Source organism: Hyla sarda, chromosome 1, assembly GCF_029499605.1.
Source record: "Hyla sarda isolate aHylSar1 chromosome 1, aHylSar1.hap1, whole genome shotgun sequence".
NCBI lineage: Eukaryota > Metazoa > Chordata > Amphibia > Anura > Hylidae > Hyla > Hyla sarda.
Window position 1 is genome coordinate 462553059 of NC_079189.1, and position 20179 is coordinate 462573237.

The 20179-nt window shown below is 43.2% G+C and overlaps 1 protein-coding gene across 3 annotated transcripts in view; it reads right to left on the reverse strand.

Annotated features, from left to right (window-relative positions):
* LOC130284660 (vacuolar protein sorting-associated protein 33A) overlaps positions 1–20179 on the reverse strand; it is a 253616-nt gene that overhangs the window by 174996 nt on the left and 58441 nt on the right. For all 3 annotated transcript variants that reach the window (XM_056535248.1, XM_056535228.1, XM_056535237.1), the window contains exons 12-13: positions 16610–16726; positions 15597–15654 (exon numbers count right to left, since the gene is read on the reverse strand). In XM_056535248.1, coding sequence (XP_056391223.1) covers positions 15597–15654; positions 16610–16726 — 175 coding nt within the window. The remainder of the gene's footprint in view (positions 1–15596; positions 15655–16609; positions 16727–20179) is intronic.

Below are 20179 nucleotides of genomic sequence, written 5' to 3' on the forward strand. Positions count from 1 at the left end.
TGAGAATTTTACAATACATCATGTGATGTTACAAAAAATGGTTATATTTGTAAACACCCAAAATTAGGAATTTGAATAGAAGCAAATTCCAAAATCTAAATTATCAAAATGTGTGTGAAAACCTGAAAAGATTTTGCCCATAACAACCAATTACAGCTCAGCTTTCACTGTACCAGACCTTGTTAAGATATGAAAGCTAAGATGTGAATGGTTGCTCTCTAGTTTTCACTTAGACATTTTAATAAATTTGCCCAATTGTGTTTGTACTTTCCTCCATATCTGTACTTTGATACATAACAGCTCATCTTATCTGCCCTTCTTGATAACTTGATCTACTTTGTATAACCACCAAACTCTCCCCTACTGCTATTTATAACAGCAAGAGAATGAAGGTTACAGCAGAAAGAGCCACTCAGCCAGGACAGTGTACTGTCAGACCTAAGTCAGAAACAGCAGAACAGTCAGCTATGTGAAGGTGTTGCTCAGACTCAATCTTTCCATTTTATTGTTGTAAACAAGGCTGCTCAAATGTTGCATTTAGAAAGCAAATGAATGATCGAAAAAAGTGAGTGTCTATAAGCTTTTAAATAGTAAATTGATCCTAATTTTTCACACACAAAATAAATAAATTAGGTAAGCATCTGTACACGCAATATAGTTATGATTAAATATACTTCACAGGTGCCTACAAGAACAAAAACAAGAAAGGAATTCATTCTGCTTCAGCATCTACAAGCTGTATCCAGCAAATAAGTATAATGCTGTAGTTATCAAAAAAATTGCATTAATTAGAATACACACACACACACACACAAATACGTGTAATGGTCACAGCAGACAAAGCACATGAAATGGCTGCTTATAAAGCCTTTGAAGTTCGGTTAATAGTCATACAGGCTATAGCATCTTTAATAATTAACCACCCCCTTCTCCTTCCCAAATTTGGCAGGATCAGCAATGATTATTATGTAGACTGAAGCAGCTTAAATCCCATAAGCAGCCATTCCGATGAGTGGAAAAAAGGACTGTTTACAACATGTATAGAAGCCTGGTCCCTTTCTTTCACTAGGAGATAAGTACTAGCAGAAATGTTTGTATCAAACCGATCAAGTTTGTTGTGGCAAAATGGTAGCAGAACAGTATGAAAAAACATACTGGGACACAGCCCAGAGAAAAATGTAGATTAGGGATACATAAGAACAATGAAACAGCAACAGGTCAGGCATACAAAAAAGGACACCATTACTAGGGTAAATTCAGGGGATCCAACCAGTAAAGCAAAAAAACACTGAGGTGAGGTCAATAAACGGATAGGGAGTAACGAATATCTGGATAGTAGGGTGAGGTCAGCCAGACCACATTAAAACGTTCCATAGAGTCATCCCTCATTGCATTAAGCTTCTCGGATAGCATGATCAAATTGACCCTAGCTGTCACCCTGTCAATGGACAATGGACAGGGAGGGTTGCTTCCAGTTGGTGGAAATATGAATTCGGGCAGCCAATAACACAAAATGAACCAGTTTCAAAATCCTATTGGGCATTTTAGGGGGACGAGCACTGAGAAGGCAGAATGTAGGTTTAAGACAACAAGTATCATGTGTAACCTCCCTCAACATAGTCAAGACAGAGGTCCAGAAAGTACGAACTATGGGACATCTCCACCAAGTGTGATGTTTGATGCAAGTAGCCACATCCCCTAAAGCAGTAGGGGGACGTGGAGGGGAGAGCAGTGTGGAGCCATGTGGGCACATAATATATCCTGTGTAGGATTTTCAGAGACGTCTCCATCAAAGAAACCTGTAAGCTGCCCTTAAATGGGGAAAGCGTGGTGCGAAAGTCAGATTCCCATTGTAACATGAAGGGTCATTTACAATCAGGTGGTGGGGAATTAAAGAAGCAATAGAGAATAGAGAGGAGGCCCTGACGTTCAGGGGAGTAGAGAGTAGGGGTGTGAATCGCCAAGAATTTGGCGATTCGATTCGAATCGCGATACCAGTGTGGCGATTCGATATATCCCGATATATCGCGATACCGTCTAGGTGACGATACATTGCGATATATCGCCCACCTGGGAGCATTCATAGATCCCAATAGACGCCGCTGTCAGCTTTGACAGCGGCGATCTAGTACTCCGGTGCTCACTTTTCTCATGTTATCCCGTCCGGGCTGCAAAATAAAACAAAACGCACTTTATCTTACCTGCCAACGAGCCCGCGGAGCTCCGGTACACTCCGGTACAGGTGTTCGGTCCCCGGGCTGTATTCTTCTTACTTCCTGTTAGTCCGGCACGTCACATGGAGCTTCAGCCTATCACCAGCGGAGGCGGGACATCGCTGCGGCCAGTGATAGGCTGAAGCTCCATGTGACGTGCCGGACTAACAGGAAGTAAGAAGAATACAGCCCGGGGACCGAACACCTGTAGCGGAGCTCCGGGGGCTCGTTGGCAGGTAAGATAAAGTGCATTTTATTAAAAATTCCACATCCCTAAAAGAATCGATTCAAAAATATTTTGAATCGATTCTGTATCGGCAAATGAAAAATCGCGATTATCGCGAGAATCGATTTTTTCTTACATCCCTAGTAGAGAGCCAAGGATTCATAAGGAGAGAGGGAAATGTCCAGGAAAGAGGAGGTCAAAGAGGACAAGAAGGAAACACTTGATATGTTTTCAGACCATCCGAACCCGGAGGAGCGAAGCGTTGTGAGAAAGCCTCCAAAGTCAACAACCGCTTGTTAGAAACAAAATCATAAAGAGTCTATATAATTTATGAGACTGCCACCAAGAAAAAAGGCAGTGGTTCAATCCTGGTAAGAAGAGAGGATTTCAATACAGCAGAGTCAGAGGGGAGGCTCATGACTGGAGGGAAAATTTGAACCGGATCATTTGCCATAAAGACAGAGAATAAAGGGTGAGTAGTGCAGAGGAGTGGACCAGGTGAGTAACAGGTGGAAGGGACCAGAAAAGAGCAGAAGGAGAATGAGGAGATAGCAAAGCAGATTCAAGGTGAACCAAAAAAGGGGTGCAAGAAGAAGCATGAAATAAGGTAAGTTGAGAAAGCCGGGCAGTATAATAATATTTAGAGAAGTTGGAGACTGCGTTTGTGAAAATGCATGATTTTATGGGGAATGCCAGCAGGTCTATGTCCCCAAATAAATTGGAAGACATCTCGCTGAAGGGACTTAAAGGGGTTATCCAGGAAAAAACTTTTTTTTTTATACATATCAATTGGCTCCAGAAAGTTAAACAGATTTGAAAATTACTTCTGTTAAAAAATCTTAATCCTTTCAGTACTCATGAGCTGATGAAGTTGAGTTGTTCTTTTCTGTCTAAGTGCTCTCTGATGACACGTGTCTCGGGAACCGCCAAGTTTAGAAGCAAATCACAATAGCAAACCTCTTCTACTCTGTGCAGTTCCCGAGACAAGCAGAGATGTCAGCAGAGAGCACTGTTGCCAGACAGAAAACAACTCAACTTCAGCAGCTGATAATTATTGAAAGGATTAAGATTGTTTAATAGAAGTAATTTACAAATCTGTTTAACTTTCTGGAGCCAGTTGATATAAAAAAAAAAAAAAGTTTTTTTTCCCTGGAATACCCCTTTAACCCCTTAAGGACTCAGCCCATTTTGGCCTTAAGGACTCAGACAATTTAATTTTTACGTTTTCATTTTTTCCTCCTCGCCTTCTAAAAATCATAACTCTTTTATATTTTCATCCACAGACTAGTATGAGGGCTTGTTTTTTGCGCGACCAGTTGTCCTTTGTAATGACATAACTCATTATATCATAAAATGTATGGCGCAACCAAAAAACACTTTCTGTGGGGAAATTAAAAAGAAAAACGCAATTTTGCTAATTTTGGAAGGTTTCGTTTTCACGCCGTTCAATTTACGGTAAAAATGACGTGTGTTCTTTATTCTGAGGGTCAATACGATTAAAATGATACACATTATTACATACTTTTCTATTATTGTTGCGCTTAAAAAAAATCACAAACTTTTTAACCAAATTAGTACGTTTATAATCCCTTTATTTTGATGACCTCTAACTTTTTTATTTTTCCGTATAAGCGGCGGTATGAGGGCTCATTTTTTGCGCCATGATCTGTACTTTATTTTGATACTACATTTGCATATAAAAAACTTTTTATAATTTTTTTTAATAAAATGTATTAAAAGTAGCAATTTAGGATTTTTTTTTTCACGTTCACGCCGTTCACCGTACGGGATCATTAACATTTTATTTTAATAGTTCGGACATTTACGCACACGGCGATACCAAATATGTCTATTAAATAAATTTTTTATGCTTTTTGGGGGTAAAATAGGAAAAAACGGACGTTTTACTTTTTTATTGGGGGAGGGGATTTTTCACTTTTTTTTTACTTTTACATTTTTTTTTACACTTGAATAGTCCCCATAGGGGACTATACATAGCAATACCATGATTGCTAATACTGATCTGTTCTATGTATAGGACATAGAACAGATCAGTGTTATCGGTCATCTTCTGTTCTGGTCTGCTCGATCTCAGACCAGAGCAGAAGACGCCAGGAGCCGGAAGGAGAAAGGTGAGGGGACCTCCGTGCGGCATTCTGAATGATCGGATCCCCGCAGCAGCGATGCAGGCGATCCGATCATTAATTGAAATCGCGCACTGCCACAGATGCCGGGATCTGTATTGATCCTGGCACCTGAGGGGTTAATGGCGGACGCCCGCGAGATCGCGGGCGTCGCCCATTGCCGGCAGGTCCCTGGCTGCGATCAGCAGCCGGGATCAGCCGTGCATGACACTGGCATCGCTCCGATGCCCGCGGTTATGCACAGGACGTAAATGTATGTCATGGTGCGTTAAGTACCACCGCACCAGGATGTACATTTACGTCCTGCGTCCTTAAGGGTTTAAGGTCTGATACAAATATGACAAAAGTAGAACTCCAAGGTTTGGACGGGATACAGAGGCGCTCGACAGCCAGGTAGTAAGACCAAACATTTATTCACCCATAATGCAACGCGTTTAACAGCACAGCTGCTTCATGAGGCATTTAAGGTCTGAGGAGGGGACTAGGATAGGGAGGGTACGAAAGAGATTTAAAAGACGTGGTAATATCACCATCTTGACCGCGTGGACCCGGCCCACCCAGGAAAGATGAGGGAAGTCCCATTTAAGGAAATCAGCAAGAATAAACCTAAAAAGTTTAGGGTAGTTGGCGGAGTACAGAGATGGAATAGAGGGGGTAAGAATAATCCCTAGGTAGGAAAGCTTAGAGGTAGAGTGTGGTAAACCAAAGTTAAGGTTGATCAATTTCTGAGTATGGGCAGGGACCCCACAATAGAGTTCGAGTTGTTGACCCTCAGCCCCAACAAATGAAAAATCCTACAGAATTCGGAACAAGTTTAGGAGAGAAACCAATGGTTTAGTCGAGGTTAACAGCAGGTTGTCGGCAAAGAGGCTAAGTTTATATTCTGTCTGACCGATGAGAAGACCTGTAACATCCAGACAGTTCCGGATGAGGGTTGCTAGGGGTTCCATCACTAAAGTAAAAAGTGCTGGTGAAAGTCCCTGGGGGGTCCCCGGGGATATTCGGATTGGTAGTGGGTTATCAGTAGGGAGCTTCAACTATGCCCAGGGCTGAAAGTACAACAAGCGAAGCAGATGGACAAGAGGGCCGGAAAAAAACATGCCGGATAGGACACCAAAGAGATAAGATCAAGAAACGCTGTTGAAAGCCTTCTCTATGTCGAGGGCTAAAACCAGCGGGGTGGAGGAGGTGGTACACCAATGCATAACATCCAGCACTTTCCGGACATTGTCCTGTGCCTGACGACCAGGGATTAACTCCATCTGGTCGGCATGTATAAGACGGGGGAGAAGAGAGTTGAGTCTACGTGCTAGGATAAAAGGTGAGAATCTTGGTGTCAAGATTAATGAGGGAAATGGGTCTATAGTTAGCGACTAACTGTTATAGTTAGCCACTAATCCTTGTTAGGTTTGGGTATAACAGTAATGAGAGCATCTAAATATTCAGTGGGTAGACAAGGGGCGGAGAAAAGACTGTTACACAATGTCTTGAGATGGGGTAAGAGAAGGGGTGAGAACTGTTTATAGTATTGGGCTGACAGCCCGTCCGGACCGGAGCTTTACCCAGCTTAAGGTGAGAAAGGATGAAGGAGACCTCATCAGTAGTAACAGGTGAATTAAGAACATCAAATTCAGAGGGAGAGAGGGAAGAGAAATAGAGCGAAGGAAAGAGGCAAGACGAGCAGAGAAATGAGCTGGTTCAGTATAAAGGCGGGAGTAGAACTTGTGGAATGCTGTATATATACGGTGCGGATGAGAGGAGCACAAAACCAGTCGCAGCTGGACCCTACACACATGGTTAATAGTCTGCTGTTGTTTTAGCTGTCTATCCAGGAGTTAATTAGGCTAATTTGCAAAGTGTTAATAAGTCGCCTTAGTCCAGCGAATAGCCCTCTCAGCTCAATGAGACAACACAGCATCCAGCTGCAGCTGGGTGTCCTGCAGAGCCTTAAAAAGATAAAGAGAGGGGTCCCTCTGGTGAGCAATAGACAATCTAAAGAGTTTATGTTCCAATGTGGCTAAGTATTTGTCACGGTCCTTTTTGAGACCGGAGACGAGAGCAATAATACGCCCCCTAATATAGGCCTTGTGGGCAGACCACACCCAAACCAGATTGCTATCAGGCGTGGCATTAATGGCAAAATAGGAGGATATATCCTCCGTTAGTTGGGCTTTAATCTTAGGATTAGTGAGCAAAGATTAATTTAAACGCAATTTGAATCGCGTAGATGGTCTGCCCACAAGGTCCAGTTCTGCCAGAACCATATCATGATCTGATAATGTGGAGAGAATGTGTTGTGCATATAACAGTAGTGGGAGGGAAGAGGTGTTGGTTTGGATCCAGTCTATGTGGGAGTAGTGGCCATGAGAAGGGGAATAGTAGGAGCAAACATGTGTGGTTCAGTTATGTTCCCTCCAGGTATCCACTAAGGATAGAGAGAGGAAACAGTTCAATATAGTACGCTGTTGAGAACCAGTCCTTTTAAAAAGGGTCATGTTAGAGAGGTCAAGCTTCCCATTAAAAACAAAATTAAAGTCGCCCGCCCAGAGGAGAAGATCGTACGTAAGGAGGAAAGTCTGTTGCACATTATGTAAAAAAAAAAAAGAAGAAATTGGGTCATTAGTCGGAGCATAAGCATTGACTATGCAGATTGTCTTACCATATAGAGAACCCTGTAATATAAGGAAGTGATCCTCTGGGTCCTCCGTTACCTGGTGGACCTCTAGGGGTAGAGAGTTATGGAGACAGAGCAGGACCCTCTACACTTAGAATGATATGAGGAGCGATAAACCAGCTGATAACTAGAGTGGAGATATTTAGGGAAGGAGCCTGGAGTAAAATGAGTCTCCTGGAGACATATTATATCTGGATGATGGCTAGCATAGTCCAGATAGGCTTTCCTGCGTCTGGGAGGGGAATTAAAGCCCCTGACATTATAGGATATTATACGACACATGATGGGTAACATAAAGCAAGCTAAGGGACCTCAAAAAGAACATAATAATGAGGTTACAACCCCTGAGAAGCAAACAATGAACCGTAATAATACAATTCCCAGCATAGTGACAGAAAAATGAGAAAAATAATAAAGTATGCACAGACCTGGACAAACAAAAAAAAAACAAAACAAAAATAGCCAACAAAACATGGAAAGCTGTGCCAGATATTAGCCGGGTACAGCCTACTTCCACTTACGAGTGCGGATAAGAGGGCATGAGGGTCCAGCCACAACTGACTCTGGATCAAAGAGTGGGGAAGGTGCATCAATCAGTTCAGTAGAGTAGAAGTCATCAGGTGAGTCCTCAGTCTGAAAGAGGTTACAGGCGTGAAGCAGCCTGCTTCCAGGTGGTAAGGGGAACAGTTGCCCAGGTGCGTATGGTTCGGAGCCCCTTTTGGGGAAGCGGAGGGGCATCAGTCCAGATAATGTTCAGAAGAGCTTCCTGGGCAGCAGGAAGGGAGAGCACCATGTAGGCCCGAGATCCAACTTAGAAGGACAGAGCAAAGGGGAAACCCCATCTGTACTTTATCTGTTCCCTCTGCAGGGCGATGGTGATCGGGCGGAACGCCCTGCGTCTCTCCAATGTCGACGGAGCCAAGTCAGAATACAGGCGAACCATAGGTGGCAGGTCGAGGAGCACAGCAAGGTTCCTGGTGGCAGCCAGCAACATATCAGACCTCGGGATAGTACAGCTTAAGCAATACATTGCGGGGAATGTTCAGATTGCAAGGGCGGGTGAGAGCCCAATGGATTCTGTCCATACGGAGCAGATAAGGAGCCACCTGGGGGAGCAGGACGCTGAATAGTCGTGACTGTGCCTTTAAAGGTCAGTGGCTGTGCCTTTAAGGTCAGAAGGTGAATCCACAGGTTGGCGCAGAAGGACAGATTCTCCAGGTCCTCCAGTTTGAGCTCTAGGGCCTCAAGCTTCTCAGCCTGAGAATCAATGTCCCTCCGGTCGGTCTCTGCCGTATCAGCTAGTTCATACAGCTTACTTTCATTATCAGCCACCCTCTGGCCTAGATCTTGAATTTGTTCAGTAAAATCACTAACCACCTTTTGCAGCTCCGTGTGGAATAGCTGTTTAATATGCCCGAGCATCGCTGCAGGGGTGAGGTGTGAAAGAGCCAGCAGGGTCATCTTCATCTGAGGCCTGTTCAGAGTGAGAGGGAGACACAGGCGCCATCTTGGAAGCTGGGGAGGCCCGAAAGAACTCAGGGACTGATTGCGACAGAGCCTGGGTAAGTTTCTGTTTGGACTTCTTGGAAGAGCAGGACTTCTTTAGGAAGCTTAGGGCACTGTAAGGAGTCGGTTAAATTGTGGCCGCCACGGAGTTCACATCAACTTCGACCTTCTTAGTGAGCTGAGCACATGCACCCCCTGCTAGCAGAAACTTTAGCAGCTACTTATGTATACTGCTCAAAAATATAAAGGGAACACTAAGATAACACATCCTAGATCTGAATGAACTAATCGTATGAAATACTTTTGTCTTTACATAGTTCAATGTGCTGACAACAAAATCAACCCATGGTGGTCTGGATATGGAGTCGCACTCAAAATCAAAGTGTAAAACCACACTACAGGCTGATCCAACTTTGATGTTATGTCCTTAAAACAAGTCAAAATGAGGCTCAGTAGTGTGTGGCCTTCACATGCCCGTATGACCTCCCTACAATGCCTGGGCATGCTCCTGATGAGGTGGTAGATGGTCTCCTGAGGGATGTCCTCCCAGACCTGGACTAAGGCATCCGCCAACTCCTGGACAGTCTATGGTGCAACGTGGCGTTGGTGGATGGAGCGTGACATGATGTTCCAGATGTGCTCAATCAGATTCAGGTCTGGGGAAAAGGCGGGACAGTCCATAGCATCAGTGCTTTCTTCTTGCAGGAACTGCTGACACACTCCAGCCACATCAGGTCTAGCATTGTCTTGCATTAGGAGGAACCCAAGGCCAACCGCACCAGCATATGGTCTCACAAGGGGTCTGAGGCTCTCATCTCGGTACCTAATGGCAGTCAGGCTACCTCTGGCAAGCACATGGAGGGCTGTGCGGCTCCCAAAGAAATGCCACATCACACCATTAATGACCCACCATCAAACCGGTCATGCTGAAGGATGATGCAGGCAGCAGAACGTTCTCCATGGCATCTCCAGACTCTGCCACATGTGCTCAGTTGCTCAATGCTCAATCTTGGTTTTCTCTGGCAAATGCCAAACGTCCTGCATGGTGTTGGGTATAAGCACAACCCCCACCAGATGTCGGGCCCCCATACCACCCTCGTGGAGTCTGTTTCTGACCGTTTGAGTGGACACATGCACATTTTTGGCCTGCTGGAGGTAATATTGCAGGGCACTGGCAGTGCTCCTCCTGCTCCTTCTTGCATAAAGGCGGAGGCAATGGTCCTGCTGCTGGGTTGTTGCCCTCCTACGGCCTCCTTCACATCTCCTGATGTACTGGCCTGTCTCCTGGTAGCGCCTCCATGAACAATACGCTGACAGCCACAGCAAACCTTATTGCCACAGCTCGCATTGATGTGCCATCCAGGATGAGCTGCACTAACTGAGCCACTTGTGTGGGTTGTAGACTCCATCTCATGCTACCACTAGAGTGAAAACATCAGCCAGGAAGCACAGGAACTGAGAAGTGGTCTGTGGTCACCACCTGCAGAACCACTCCTTTATTGGGGGTGTCTTGCTAATTGCCTATAATTTCCACCTGTTGTCTGTTCCATTTGCACAACAGCATGTGAAATTGATTGTCAATCAGTGTTGCTTCCTGAGTGGACAGTGTGATTTCACAGAAGTGTGATTTGTGACTTGGAGTTACATTGTGTTGTTTAAGTGTTCCCTTAATTTTTTTGAGCAGCGTATCTTTCGCTATAAAACAAAAAGACGTGCTCAGCTGACCTCAACTTGTATGTTTTTGGAGCAAAAGCAAACCTAATTTAAAGTTTTTCAGTTAGTTGCAAGATTACAAACATTTCCAAGCACTGCATCCCGATAGCATTTAGATGCCACAATTAAGAATGTAATAAGAATGTATAAAAAATGAGTCAGTGGAGAGCAGGGAGAACATAATTTTCTTTAATCTGGTTAATAAACATTTTTTTTTTTTTATAAAATATTTATAAGCACTAAAATAAAAAAAAATAAAAAAAAAAATAGGGGAAACAAGATAAAAGCTATGGGCTTACACCATACTACGTAATTGGCTTTTTTTCTGTGTACATATCTCAGCATTAAAAAAATCAGCCCTTCCGTCATTCTGTCGTGCTTGGGAATCCGAATCGGGCAAGACTTTCACACCTGATCAGTGGTCTCAGTGCTTTTTTCTCACTCACAAAGCTGTCATAGCTACGAAAGCGCAGGAGACGAGTTACAAAATTATATCTCGATGGTATCAGGTGCCAATTTCTTTGCACCGCTGGTATCCTTCTATTCTGAGCTTATGCTGGCGATTTGGTAGTGACGTGGGTTCGATGACGCACATCTGGTGGAGTTGCTCCAAACTCCTGTCCTTTTGGCGGACGATCCTACAGGTCATCCGCGATGTAACTGGGGTTCATGTCCCTTTTACTCCAGAGGCCGCCCTGCTTTATATGTTCCCCATGGAAATATAAGAAATACCTTGCGAGACATCTCCTTCAGGCCGCTAATACTATAAACCCTAGGCGCTGGAAAAACAATGACCCTTCCCTCTCTAGAGGAATGGTGTGCTGAAGTGACACACATTAAACACATGGAGGAACTTTTGGTGGGCCACCCCGAGGATATTACTAGATGTTCTGCAACTTGGCTCCCATGGTCTTCTTTCTGTTCTTCCCCCAGTTATCGGCTCCTTAGATAGGACCTGTGTGCCCAGATCTGATCTGTCTTCCCTGGTGTCTCCGTTGATGGTCGGTCTCCGTCCTGGCTGGATCTTTCTGTCATGTGTCTTTGTCTGGTCTCTCTTTTCCTCTGTTCTTTTTGTCTCCCCACCTTCCCTTCTTAGTGTTTTTTTTTCCGTACCATTTAAATTGCACTTCTGTTTCTATTGTGCCGTCTCAGGTTTGTAATTCCTTTTCCACTTTTTCCGCCAACGTACCTGGGTTGCCATAACTTCTTACTTGCTTGCTCTTTCCCCTTACTGCCACTACAACCCTGGCGCCTGGACGGTTTCCTCATTGCCTTCTACCCTGGGATGTATTGGTGCATTGGCATATTTGTTTTATTGTTCTTTCACCTTATTGCTACCTGTATGTTTTGCTTTGTTCTATATTTTGGCCCACCAGCCCCTTGTTACTCTGCATTGTTTGCTTATCTATGTCATTGTCATTATTTGACTTGTTTAACCCCTTAAGGACAATGGACGTACTCCTACGCCCCCGTTTCCGAGTTCTTAAGGACCGAGGACGTAGGAGTACGTCCTGTCCATTCCCGGCCCCCCGCCGCTAGCCGGAGGGGAGCCGGTGCCTGATGCCTGCTGAAATCGTTCAGCATGCATCGCGGCATATCGCCCAGGGGGGTCATTATGCCCCCCCATGTCAGCGATGGCCGCAGATCGCTGGACAATTCAGTCCAGCGATCTGCGGCGATTCCGGGTCAATCGGGTCTCCAGTGACCCGGTGACCCGGAATTACTGGCTGATCCGGGCCGTCAGAGACGGCCCCGAACAGCCAGAGCCTGCAGGGGTGAGGTGGCACTGGTGCCACCTTACGATCGCCCTGATTCGTCGGCCGGATTCCCGGCCGACCAATCAGGGCGCCTGCTGCGGGTGTCACTCCCGCACCCGCTCCGCCCCTCTTCCGGAGGACGTGAGCGGGTGCGGGAAGACGACTCCGGGTGCTGGGGACCCCGATCCCCGGCGTTAATGTTGGGATCGGGGCCCCAGGAGCGACGACGGCGGCGGCGGGACTGACCTGCAGCGTCGATCAGCAGCAGCAGGAGGTGAGTGACAGCCTCCTGCTGTTGCTTAGCAACAGCTCCCAGCATGCAAAAAGGGCATGCTGGGAGCTGTAGTTATGCAACAGGAGGAGGCAGACCACCACAACTCCCAGCATTCCCTTATGGGCATGCTGGGACTTATGGTTTTGCAACAGCTGGAGGCACATTCTTTCTATGGAAAAGTGTACCTTCAGCTGTTGTGTAACTACAACTCCCAGCTTGCACAAACAGCTAAAGTGCATGCTGGGAGTTGTAGTGGTGCATCTGCTGGTTGGTGACTGCTGAGAGTTGTAGTTTTGCAACAGCTCAAGGCACACTGAGTTAAGTAGCAAACCAGTGTGTCTCCAGCTGTTGCATAACTACAACACCCAGCATGCCCTTCCGCTGTCCGTACATGCTGGGGGTTGTAGCTTTTGCAACAGCTGAAGGCACACTGGTTGCAAAACACTGAGTTTGTTGCCAAACTCTGTGTTTCACAACCAGTGTGCCTCCAGCTGTTGCAAAACTACAACTCCCAGCATGCACTGATAGACCGTACATGCTGGGAGTTGCAGTTTTGCAACAGCTGGATGTTCCCCCCCCCCCAATGTGAATGTACAGGGTACACTCACATGGGCGGAGGATTACAGTAAATATCCGGCTGCAAGTTTGAGCTGCAGCAAATATTCTGCTGCAGCTCAAACTGCCAGCGAGAAACTACTGTGAACCCCCCGCCCGTGCGACTGTACCCTAAAAACACTACACTAACACAAAATAAAATAAAAAGTAAAAAACACTACATATACACATACCCCTACACAGCCCCCCTCCCCTCCCCAATAAAAATGACAAACGTCTGGTACGCCACTGTTTCCAAAACGGAGCCTCCAGCTGTTGCAAAACTACAACTCCCAGCATGCACTTATAGACCCTACATGCTGGGAGTTGTAGTTTTGCAACAGCTGGATGTTTCTCCCCCCTCCAATGTGAACGTACAGGGTACACTCACATGGGCGGAGGATTACAGTAAGTATCCGGCTGCAAGTTTGAGCTGCGGCAAATTTTCTGCCGCAGCTCAAACTGCCAGCGAGAAACTACTGTGAACCCCCCGCCCGTGCAACTGTACCCTAAAAACACTACACTACACTAACACAAAATAAAATAAAAAGTAAAAAACACTACATATACACATTCCCCTACACAGCCCCCCTCCCCAATAAAAATGAAAAATGTCTGGTACACCACTGTTTCCAGACAGCCACTGACTGTCCAGGCATGCTGGGACTTTTACAACAGCTGGAGGCACCCTGTTTGGGAATCACTGGCGTAGAATACCCCTATGTCCACCCCTATGCAAGTCCCTAATTTAGGCCTCAAATGCGCATGGCGCTCTCACTTTGGAGCCCTGTCGTATTTCAAGGCAACAGTTTAGGGCCACATATGGGGTATCGCCGTACTCGGGAGAAATTGTGTTACAAATTTTGGGGGGTATTTTCTGCTATTACCCTTTTTAAAATGTAAAATTTTTGGGAAACCAAGCATTTTAGGTAAAAATTTTTATTTTTTTTACATATGCAAAAGTCGTGAAACACCTGTAGGGTATTAAGGTTCACTTGACCCCTTTTTACGTTCCCCGAGGGGTCTAGTTTCCAAAATGGTATGCCATGTGTTTTTTTTTGCGGTTCTGGCACCATAGGGGCTTCCTAAATGCGGCATGCCCCCAGAGCAAAATTTGCTTTCAAAAAGCCAAATGTGACTCCTTCTCTTCTGAGACCTGTAGTGCGCCAGCAGAGCACTTTTCACCCCCATATGGGGTGTTTTCTGAATCGGGAGAAATTGGGCTTCAAATTTTGGGGGGTATTTTCTGCTATTATCCTTTTAAAAAATGTAAAATTTTTGGGAAACCAAGCATTTTAGGTAAAACATTTTTTTATTTTTTTTTACATATGCAAAAGTCGTGAATCACCTGTGGGGTATTAAGGTTCACTTTACCCCTTGTTACGTTCACCGAGGGGTCTAGTTTCCAAAATGGTATGCCATGTGTTTTTTTTTTGCTGTCCTGGCACCATAGGGGCTTCCTAAAGGTGACATGCCCCCCAAAAACCATTTGTCGCTCCTTCCCTTCTGAGCCCTCTACTGCACCCGTCGAACAATTATGACATATGTGCTTACTCGAGAGAAATTGGGTTTCAAATACAAGTAAAAATTTTCTCCTTTCTACCAATTGCAAAAATTCAAAAATTGGGTCTACAAGAACATGCGAGTGTAAAAAATGAAGATTGTGAATTTTCTCCTTCACTTTGCTGCTATTCCTGTGAAACACCTAAAGGGTTAATACACTTATTGAATGTCATTTTGAATACTTTGGGGGGTGTAGTTTTTATAATGGGGTCATTTATGGGGTATTTCTAATATGAAGACCCTTCAAATCCACTTCAAACCTGAACTGGTCCATGAAAAATAGCGAGTTTGAAAATTTTGCGAAAAATTTCCAAATTGCTGCTGAACTTTGAAGCCCTCTGGTGTCTTCCAAAAGTAAAAACTCATTAATTTTATGATGCAAACATAAAGTAGACATATTGTATATGTGAACCCAAAAATGTTTTATTTTGAATATCCATTTTCCTTACAAGCAGAGAGCTTCAAAGTTAGAAAAATGCAAAATTTTCATTTTTTTTCATTAAATTTTGGGATTTTTCACCAAGAAAGGATGCAAGTTACCATAAAATTTTACCACTAAGTTAAAGTAGAATATGTCACGGAAAAACAATCTCGGAATCAGAGTGATAACTAAAAGCATTCAAGAGTTATTAAATGTTTAAAGTGACAGTGGTCAGAATTGCAAAAAACGCTCCGGTCCTTAAGGTGTAAAATGGCCTTGTCCTTAAGGGGTTAATAAACTTCTTTGAATTGGAAAAAAAAAAATCAGCTTTGTAACTTAGGTGAAAAATAATCATAAGAAAGCATTACTGGATTCTTACTAAAATCAATAGATACCAACTGTTTTCAAAAGACACTCTGAACATGCTAATCTAGAAAAGTCCCCTACATTCACACACCATATCAAATTGGACATATGAAATTCGACTGTCTAAAGCCAACAATACCCTTACCTTGCATAGCTTTTTGAAGGACCTTAGATGACTCTTCAGAAGTGTTTAATGATTTTTTCTAGAAGCCAATTAAAGAAAATGGAGAATTAGAAAACATAAATTTCCAATGAGCATATATTAAAGGGTAATTCTGACTATTCTTCATTACAGACTTCTATCAGGGGATTATAAAGGTCACTTTGGCTCAACTGATTCCTTAAAAGCTGAACTCCCCTCTCGTGATCCCCTGCTGCTACCAAATCTTCAAATCCAGTGACTGGATAAGGGGACCATCCCTGCCAAATGAAATGTCATTGGAAGGTGAAATAAGAGAACCACAGCTGAGACCAAAAGATTTAAGGAATTGTAGGAGATAAAAAATAAAAAAACAAAAAAACAAAACAAAAAAAAAAGAACTAGTCTTATGTTTTTACTGCAGCGGGATGCAGATATAAATATTTCAGCCTGGGAAACTCCTTTAACATCATAAGCTTACTTCCAATTCTCCTGCTTGTTACACCAACAGATGGGGTTCTCAGATGACTGACTCCTACCATGAAAACATTTATGGAATAGCCTACAGATGCCATACGTCAATGGTCATAATACTCCATTAAAAGAAGTTATCCAGGATTAGAAAAACATAGTTACTTTCTTCCAATAACATCACCACACCTGTCCTCAGATTGTGTGTGGTATTACAACTTGGCTCCATTCGATTCAATTCAATTGAGCAGAAATATCACATAGACTGTTTCTGGAAGAAAGCATTTATATTTATTTAATCCTGGATAACCTGTTTAAAACCAAATAGCACCAAATAACAGACTTATTGCTTTAGGGTATGTCCACACATGCAGATTTTCTGCAATAGATTTTCTGCTGGTAAATCAACGATAAAATCTGCAGAAGAAAATACACAACAGAAAATCAGCAGAAAAATACGCACATGTGAACATACCCTTAATAAAAAAAAGGGCTTACATTGTAAATATGTTATGTGTCTATTTATAAATCTAAAAACTTAACATTACCAAATCTTCAATTTCCTTTTCAAAAGTTTCTTTGACCTGAATCAGTGACTGCATTTTGTTTTCAAGGTCAGCAAACTTTTCATTTCCCTCCATCAAATCTCTCTGTAAATCACTGGCCTAGCAGAGATGAATGGAAAAACAAAGAAAAGGAATGGAAAAACAACAAACGGAAATAAGAAATAATAATTTAAAAGTAAAATGAACATAAATATAACAAATTCTAAAAAAGAAAAAAAATGTAAAAACATAAAATAATTTAACTAAAAGTCAGCAGATCTATTTATAAACTTTATAATTACACTTATTTCTAATTAATGTATAATTATAGGGGTACTCCAGAGGAAAACTATTTATTTATTTTTTTAAATCAACTGGTGCCAGAAAGTTAAACAGATTTGTAAATTACTTCTATCAAAAACCTTAATCCCTCCAGTACTTATCAGCTGCTGTATACTAGATAAAGTTGAGTTGTTTTTTTCTTTCTGACCACAGTGCTTTCTGCTGACACCTCTGTCCATATCAGGAACTATCCAGAGCAGCAGAAAATCCCCAGAGCAAATCTATCCTGCTCTGGACAGTTCCTGACATGGACAGAGGTGTCAGCAGAGAGCACTGTGGTCAGTCAGAGAAGAAATTTAAAAAGAAAATAACTTAATTGGGAACAAACAGCAGCTGATAAGTACGGAAGGATCAAGAAGGATTTTTTTTCTGGTTTGCCATACATTTTGTGGTGAAATGATTGATGTCAATATTAAGTACAATTGGTGACGCAAAAAAAAAAGCCCTCATATGGGTCTGTATGTGCAAAATTGAAAGCGTTATGATTTTTAGAAGGTGATAAGGAAAAAACTAACGTGCAAAAAATGGAAAAACCCTGTGTCCTTAAGGGGTTAAAGGGGTACTCCGCCCCTAGATGTTAAGCCTGTGAACATTTATGTTCAGAATGCCGGTGTAATGAAGTAAACTGTGTTCCTGTAGTGGAATGTGACCCCTCCACACAGGGACACAGTTTTCTGCTTTACAGCCTGCTCCATCCCTGCTACCCTCTCTCAGAGGGATGGGGACACAGTTTCTAGGTACATCTCCCCGACGCTTAGACAGACTGTGGAGGGAAGCTAGAGGAGCGCCTTTTTCCCCACCCGCCCGCATGTCTATCACCCACCCGGACTACATTTCTACCATCCACCGGCTACCTGTTGCAAGACTACAACTCCCACGGCATGCGCATACAGTGAGGACATGCTGGGGGTTGCAGTCTTGCAGCAGCTAGCGTATGGATGGTGGATGTGTGGCATGGGCAGGAGATAGGCTGAGATATGTGCAGATAAACTGTGTCCCCATCCCCCTGAGAGATGGTAGTGAGGATGGAGTGAGAGGGAGCGGGCTGTAAAGCAGAAAACTGTGTCCCTGTGAGGAGGGTCACATTCCGTTAAAGGGACACCGTCTTCTTCATTACACCGGCTGTGTTAGGCTGCGGTCAGCCATGGTCGTCACACCCCCTCTATTCATGTCTATGGGAGCTGTGATCGCTCATAATCCGGCATGGAGCAGAATTCCCTCCATGCATGCAGATTACTGTGGTGCCGGGACGGAGATTGTGGGGGGTCCAGCCACTGGACCCCCCACGATCTCTGGCTCGGCACCACAGTAATCAGAATTCTTATCCACTATATTTTGAATAGGAGATAAAATGACTAGGGATGGAGTACCACTTTAAGGTGTTAAAATTTTATCACCTGTACAGGATAAAGTAATTTTACACAGTAACTCCAACCAGCAGAATAGAGAGTACAGCTCTGTAGTATATCAGATGTTACTTCTGATCCTAAGTTACATCCTATATGTAAGTCAGCACGGATCTCAGTTCTCTGGAGCTCCACTAGCCAAGTCTGTTCAAATAACAGAAACCCAACGGACCCCATTCAAAGTCAATGGGACCCATTGGGACCCTGTAGTGTCCATTGTGCCCCAACCAGTTCAGGGTCCATATAGCTTTTTTTTTTTGCACCAAACGAAAATCCGTGGAAGACCCTATTTAGTCAAATCAATGAGGAAATACTGCTGTGGAAAATCTGCCGCAGCATAAAAGGGTACTCCGGTGGAAATCAAATTTTTTCTAATAAACTGGTGCCAGAAAGTTAAACAGATTTGTTAATTACTTCTATTAAATAATCTTTCCAGTACTTCTCATCGGCTGTATGCTGCAGAGGAAGTTGTAAAGTTCTATTCTGCCTGACCACGGGGCTCTTTGCTGACACCTCTGTCCGTGTCAGGAACTGTCCTGCTCTGGAAAGTTCCTGACATGGACAGAGGTGTTAGCAGACAGCATGGTAGTCAGACAGAAAATAAATATACAACTTCATCTGGAGCATAAAGCAGCTGATAAGTACTGGAAGGATTAAGATTTTTCAATTGAAGTAATTTACAAATCTGTTTAACTTTTTGGCACCAGTTTATTTTAGAAAATTTGTTTTCCACTGGAGTACTCCTTTAAACTCTCAGTGGTAAACTCACAGGTAATCCACCTGTGTGACCATTTCCTTTTACCTCATAGCTGTACTCACTATTCTGCTGGTGGAATCACTGTGTAAATAGGGGGTGAGAGGATTCGGGGGGGGGGGGGGCTGGGGAGAAGATATGGAGTAAAGAATATCAGATAAATTCGAAATAACAGCAACTATATTCGTTACAAACATGTCACTAATATGGGGATGTACAATATTTTGAAATGGGCTGCAAAGGAGTACTCTGAAAAAAAAAGACTGGGAGCCACTGTTTCTAAAAGAGAAGTATTACATGGGGATTCTTAGAGTGGCACTAGGTGCTTGAAATATTTTAACCCCTTAAGGACCGGGGTTTTTTCCGTTTTTGCATTTTCGTTTTTTGCTCCTTGCCTTTAAAAAATCATAACTCAATTTTGCACCTAAAAATCCATATGATTGCTTATTTTTTGCGCCACCAATTCTACTTTGTAATTACATCAGTCATTTTGCCCAAAAATCTACGGTGAAACAGAAAAAAAAATCATTGTGCAACAAAATTGAAAAAAAAAAACGCCGTTTTGTAACTTTTGGGGGCTTTCGTTTCTACGTAGTACATTTTTCGGTAAAAATGACACCTTATCTTTATTCTGTAGGTCCATACGATTAAAATGATACCCTACTTATATAGGTTTGATTTTGTCGTACTTCTGGAAAAAATCATAACTACATGCAGGAAAATTAATACGTTTAAAATTGTCATCTTCTGACCCCTATAACTTTTTTATTTTTCCGTGTATGGGGCGGTATGAGGGCTCATTTTTTGCGCCGTGATCTGAAGTTTTTAACGGTACCATTTTTGCATTGATAGGACTTACTCATCATTATTCATTTTTAAATGATATAAAAAGTGACCAAAAATTCACTATTTTGGACTTTGGAATTTTTTTGCGCGCACGCCATTGACAGAGCGGTTTAATTAATGATATATTTTTATAATTCGGACATTTCCGCACACGGTGATACCATATATGTTTATTTTTATTTACACTGTGTTTTTTTTTTTTATGGGAAAAGGGGGGTGATTCAA